Source organism: Benincasa hispida, chromosome 3, assembly GCF_027475165.1.
Source record: "Benincasa hispida cultivar pf3 chromosome 3, pf3_genome.v1.1, whole genome shotgun sequence".
Taxonomy (NCBI): Eukaryota; Viridiplantae; Streptophyta; class Magnoliopsida; order Cucurbitales; family Cucurbitaceae; genus Benincasa; species Benincasa hispida.
In genome coordinates, this window is record NC_143480.1 from 75,829,092 (window position 1) to 75,835,676 (window position 6,585).

At 29.3% G+C, this 6,585-nt stretch overlaps 1 protein-coding gene across 2 annotated transcripts; it reads right to left on the reverse strand.

The window, feature by feature from the left end:
- Nucleotides 1-3,009: 3,009 nt before the first annotated feature.
- Nucleotides 3,010-6,241, reverse strand: LOC120074386 (thioredoxin-like 3-1, chloroplastic). Of its 2 annotated transcripts, none has more exons than XM_039027489.2 (5): nucleotides 5,775-6,241; nucleotides 5,597-5,671; nucleotides 4,801-4,867; nucleotides 4,687-4,704; nucleotides 3,010-3,307 (listed from the first exon to the last, which is right to left on the reverse strand). In XM_039027489.2, the coding sequence occupies exons 1-5, from the start codon at nucleotides 6,047-6,049 to the stop codon at nucleotides 3,206-3,208; spliced, it is 537 nt and encodes a 178-aa protein (XP_038883417.1). In that variant the 5' UTR covers nucleotides 6,050-6,241; the 3' UTR covers nucleotides 3,010-3,205. The 2 variants fall into 2 exon arrangements, with proteins under 2 accessions (XP_038883417.1, XP_038883418.1); XM_039027490.2 differs by having other exon boundaries at nucleotides 3,010-3,297; nucleotides 5,775-6,236.
- Nucleotides 6,242-6,585: the final 344 nt, after the last annotated feature.

The following is a 6,585-nucleotide window of genomic DNA, read 5'->3' on the forward strand; positions in this document are numbered from 1 at the left end:
CGCTCAACCATACCCAATGCCGCAGGTCTATGTTTCTGTAACGAACCAACTTTCTAGGACTTATACTAGACTGTTACTATAACATGCATAAATCTTAAAACGACTCTCATAAATTTTAACTAAAATCAAAAGAATTTTATTAAGTAAATAGCTTTTGTAAAATCCAAATAACTGAAAATCTTTGAATGGGGTCCCCCTGAAATATAAGTTTAAAATAAATTTCATGAAATTTTATAAGTAAAAATTTCAACAATGAAACTCTAAACTCAAACATTAAGACTGAAATTTAAAACACTAAAATATGAAAACAAGCAGAAGCATCTCTCTGGTCCCAATGGCACGATCATAGATTTCTTCTGTCATTTGCCAATAAGTCCTTGCGTTTACTTAAAAAACATAACATAAAAAAAAGATGCATATAAAATACTTAGTAAATAACCACACTACTGAGATTAGGCTAAGCATCTATGTCCTCTAGATGCCACTCTCTAGTGAGACGTGCATAAACCTCTACTTTCCATGGGATGACCATTTAGTGGATAATTGAACCCGCCCTATTGTAGGTGAGATATACCCACAAAACTCTGGTGAAATCTCGAAGGAAATCACTAACCTTTGGCGAGTCTCGAAGGAAACACAAACTTTTGGTGAAATCTCGAAGGAGATCACCACCTCTGGTGAATTCCGAAGGAAACACAAACTTCTGGTGAAATCTTAAAGGAGATCACAACCTCTGATGAACCCCGAAGGAAACACAAACCACTAGTGAATCCCGAAGGAAACACAAACCTCTTGTGAAATCTCGAAGGAGATCACCACCTCTGGTAAATCTCGAAAGAAACACAAATCTCTAGTGGGTATCTAACTACAGGTAGGGGATAATTATCACTATCATAAATAACATGCATCATAAAATAGAGTCTAATCATAACATAAAGCTCATTCATCCTCTTACATGTCAAATTGTATCTAGATCATGCTCATACATTCTTGTAAAATATCTTATAAAATAAGATCATGCTCATTCTTATCACATACATCAAATAAGATAGTCATATGTTCATATTTCCTCTCTAATCAGACATCATGATTCATAGTCTTAGAACTATCAAAGTTATCCTTAATCTTATCGCCTGGTACAAAGTGGTTTCAATAGTAAGATTACTTACCTCAAATTAAAATTTAAAAATTAATCCAAGAAATGTACCTCTGACAAAAACTTGAATCAATGTCTCAAACACTTTGTTTGCTCCAAATTTATTCCAAACATCGCTCAAAGATTCAAATATACACATAAACCATAATTTAGGATTTAAATTCCAATTTCCAACATTTATAACTAATTCAAAAAGTTTCATAGTCTTAATACTCACCTAATATGCGCTCCAAAGCTCCAGAGCTTGTTGAATAATACACTAATGACTTTCAAAAACTTGAGTCGATACTCCAAATCGGTAAATCAAGTTTGGCCCAAAATTAAGTGTGTACTAAAGAACCAATCAAGAAATCCAAAGAAAAATCATCATCAACTCACCAACTAAAAATCTAGCAAGCAGCGGTGATTGGCAGACGCACAACGGCGAACGACTAAAAAAAAAAATATGAAAGTAACAAGGATTTTTCTCTTTAATTGACCTCCATTTGGAATGAATCGAATGGTTTGGAATGAAGTGGATTGTTGTTTTTGTAGAAGAAAAATAATCCTAATCCTAAATTATTTGGGATTCCATAACTTGAAGTAGTAGATATATTAGATTTTCTTTTTTAATAAGATATTTTCTCTAATTAAGAAATTTATATTTTAATTAATTAAAAAATCCATCATCTAATTAATTTAAATTAAATCCAAATTTCTCTTATCAATCCAATTTAAATTAATTATCTTCTCTATTTTGGATCCAAGCTCCAAAATTAAATAGGATAAAATTTAGAATCACAATTTCCCCTTTCATTCTTAAATTTCAAATTCCTTTTAATTTTCAAAATCCTAATTCTTTTGGTTTCCTTTATTTTCAAATCTGTATCTAAAATAATCCAAAAATTTCAAACTCTTATCAAACTAATCCCAAAAGCAATTAACTTCTTCAATTAACTTAATTTTGGCTCCAAACTAAAATTAAAGATAACATAGAATCCAATAGTTGAGATAAATTACATTATTCCAAATATTTAATCAATTTAAAAACACACTTTTCCCAAAATAAATTAATCCAATTTTTCCTTAAATTGAATTAAAATTCCAATTCTTTACAAATATCTTTTAAGTTAATTATCTTGCCTCCCAATTAAATTTTTATCTCCAATTTATCAAAATAATGCCCAAATATTTCAAGATAATTTAATGCAAATTATCTGAAAAATTCGGGATGTTACGTTATTCTTACCTTAAGAAACTGTCGTCTTCGAAAGTTCATTCCTGGATAAGCTTTGGGTATTGGGCTGTCACCCCAACCTCTTGTTCTTATGTTGCCTTCTCAAACTGGTTATTCTTCCATAAAACTTTTACTAGTGCTAACTCCCTGTTGCTTAAAGTCTTCACCTCCCTGGTGAGAATTTGGGGGGCTTCTCCTCATAACTTAAGTTCTCATTCAACTGTAATGATTTGAAGTTCACCATATGGGATGGATTTGTCACATACTTCTTCAATATCGAGACATGAAAAACATTGTGAACTGTAGAGAGAGACGGTGGCAATGCCAACCGATAAGCTACAAGGCCAATGGTTCACACCTAAAGGTACCGTCTCTCTCTACATTGTGAACTATAGGTAGAGGGAATATATATCTATTCCTTTTTGAAAAGAGTATATACGATATATTGTTTGATATACTAATAATCGAAGAAACGAAAATCAAAATTTAAAATTTTCTTATGTTTTTTAAATGGTCTTAATGTTTATTTCCTACCTATTGCAACTTTCCATGTTTTAAATACTACAATGAAGATAGGGTAAAGTAGTTGTACCTAATATCTAAAATGAGGAGATACACATGTGGAAGAAATATAAAATTGAACCTGCCAACATTTTGCATATATGCATATTTTTCCATTGACATAGATATTTTCTTATATATGTACATTAGAAGTTTACAAATGTAGCAACATATAAAAGAAAATAATGAAGATTTTGAGAAGCCATTTGAGCTAAGGGAAGGTTGAAGTTGAACTAATAATCAACAAAGTTTGTATTTGTTTTTGAAGTGAATTATGAAACAAACTTTTGGATCATTTCTCTAACTTCTTCAATCACAAGCCAAGCTTTGTGCCCTCCAATTACTTCTGCTTTCATTTCTCCATCTTTCCAAAGCTAATAAATAATTTTAGACAAAAATATGAACAGCTCATTTGTACCACTTTCAAAAATTTATAGCCAAATAAGTGTTTGGGAGTAATTTAACAAGACTCAAAAGTAATTCTCCCTAAAAAAACCACAAAATAAATGTGTTAGTTTAATTCTATACTTTTAAACGTAGTTTTCAAAATATGTTTAAGAATGATTTTGAAAATAACAAAAGTGATCTTAACTATTTCAAAATCGCTCTCAAACATGGCCACAAGAAAAAAATCACTTATGCCATTGTTAAAATTACTTTCTTTTTGATATTGGGCAAATATTGAAATTGATTTCAGAAAAATCTAAAATTATCAAAAATTGTTTTTCAAGAATTAGTTGAGAGATGATTTTGGTGGCATGATTGACCTATTTTGCCCTCTTTTATCAAAATACCAAATCTCTCTTTGTATTTAAGAATAATTTTTTTTTACTCTTTTAGTAATTTAGTAAGTCTAAAATCACTTTTCATACCAACCAAAATACCTTAAACTCACTTTTAAATCTTTGAAATCACTTTTAAGAGTTCGAAACTAAACATCAATATGATTGTATGAAAATTAATTTTACAAATCAATTGTAGTTATACCTATTTTTTTTTTTTAAAAAAAAAATCACTACTTCAATCATTATTCCCAAATATACACTTTAAAAGTGTCGTGGTAGGAACTACAAAAGTGCTTTTGGCATAAGCATTTGAGGTAAAAGGACTCCAAAATAAATTTCAAGAAAACAAAACTAAGAGATGAAATTTAATTATCATGGAATACTTTCTATTATAATGTTTTAAATTGAAGTATCGTTTTTGTTGAAAGCATTTGAGTGCAAGTTTGAGATGAATTTTAAAAGCATTAAAAGGTGTTTATTTCTCCTAAAAAAATACTTTCATACAAGATAAGACCCAAAAGTAATGGATCAAAATACTATTTTAATTGGGACTTGGTCTATTTTGGTCCACGTATTTTTAGATGTCCAAATATCGATCTAATACTTTCTAACAAAATTAATCCATACTACTAGCTCATGGTTATTATTATTTTTTTCAAAAAAATTTAATGAATCTTTCCTCTATAAAGTTTGTAAACGTATCCAAATGAAAATATTTACTAATAATTTACAAAGTTAAATAAAAACTAACTTCAAACCAAAAACCAACCGTAATGCTAGTTTTAAGGTCGGTTGAAAGTATAAAGCCAAAATTTGGACAAATTTAAAAGTATATGGATTAAAATAGAATATGTCCCAAAATATATGGACCAAAATAGTATTTTAATAAAAAAATACTTAACCTAAAAGCTTTTTATTTTTTTGGGTCAAAATTCATCTAAGAGTGAGAATTAATAAAAAGTGGTCACCTGAATTGTTGGCATTTTCTGCAGAATGAGAAAATATATAAATGGTCAAAAAAACATAATTAGAAAAGTATAGATATGAAGAAGCTCAAAAAGGACTTTATAGAATATACTTACAGAGATGTTTCCACGTTTTACTAAAGATTGAGGGACCTTATTCACATCTACATAGTAGAATTTTACTCTGAAAAAGTATATATATATTTTTTACAAAAATTAGTACGTAAATTATTGTAAAGTAAGAAAAAAAAAATACGTTTTTGGTCTCTAAGTTTTGGATTTAGTTTCTATTTAGTTCATCGGTTTTAAAATGTTACACTTTTAGTCGTTAAATTTTGAGTTTGATTTCAATTTAGTTTAAAGGTTTCAAAATGTTGCAATTTTACCATTGAGATTTGAATTTTGTTTCAATTTAGTCCTTAGGGTTCAAGATTTATACTTTTAACATCGATATTTTTTTTTTATTAAACATTCAGTTTAAGTATTGGCGCTAATGTCTATTAGTTAATTTAAAATAATTATGAAGTGAAATTTAAAATTATTTTCAAGAGTGATAAACTGTTGTGAAACTTAATTCATAAGAATTCTTCTAGTTATTTTAAATTAATCAATAGACATTAACGAGTATTTAGTGAAACGTAAGGTTAAAAGGGTGGATCTTGAAATGTAGTGATCAAATTGAAACAAAACTCAAATCTGGAAGTAAAAAATGGTAATATTTTAAATCTAGAGACTAAATTGAAATAAAATTCAAAATTTAAATACTAAAAATATAACATTTTGAAACTTAAAAGGTCAAATAGAAATTAGTCCCAAAATTTAACGACCAAAAAAGATATATTTTTTTTTCTGAAAATAGATATTAAAATTAAGATTTATTTTCTAAGAATAAGAAAATAGCATAGAGGGTTACTTGGTAACATAATCAGCAGCAAGTTTCTCCAGTTTAGGCTTCAAGTAGATGCATTTCCTACACCAAGTCGCCATCCTATTTGCCAATTTATTCAATAATATCAGATACCTAAAGTGAAATTACAAAAATGCCCTTGGTATGGAATGGAAGGGAAATGAGAGATAAGAGAAACACGAACCAATCAATAAGAATTGGCTGAGAAAGTTGTTGGGAGTGAATCAAAATCCGATCGAGGTGATCGGAATCATCAATGGACTCCATCTCCACCGCCGCCGGACGCGATAAGTCCGGCCAAAACCCAGCCTCGGCCTTGATCCTAAGCTCCCTCCGCCGCTGATCACCAAGAAGCCCAAAATCTGTATTGAGAAAACAACGCTTCCCAGTGCTTAGAATTTGGTGTTGGTGGAGTTGTCTGTACAGAATCTGAGAACTATTTGCACCCAAAACAGACATATCTCTCTCGGTTCCTCTCTGGTTTTCTTCTATTACCTTCTTCTCTGTTCGTAGGGTTCTCTCTCTCTCTCTCTCTTTCTTTCTGGGATTTGAAATTGAGAGAGAAGATGGGAACAGTGGAAGGGAAAGTTTTTGGAGTGCTTATCCGAAAGGCTGAGTTGGGGATGGAACCTAAAGACAAGCACGTGAGAGGGGAGGAGAGTGGAGACCACATCCAATGTCAAGTTTTTTTTTTTTTTTTTTTTTTTTTTTTTTTTTTTTTATAATAATAATATTATTATTAATAATTTATGTTTTTAGATTTACTAAGTTAAACTAATATGTATTTCGAAAACAAACTAGAATTTGTTTTTGGATCCTATCATCTAACTAATATAAATTATAAAAATAACATTTTAGTGTTTTCATTATAACCATATTTTCGATTTTAAATTTTAAATTGTAGAATTATATTAAATAAAAAATAAAAAAATTAAAAATTTGGTATGTTATATTATAAACTCAAGTCATTTTAAAAAAAATTAAAATATGTATTA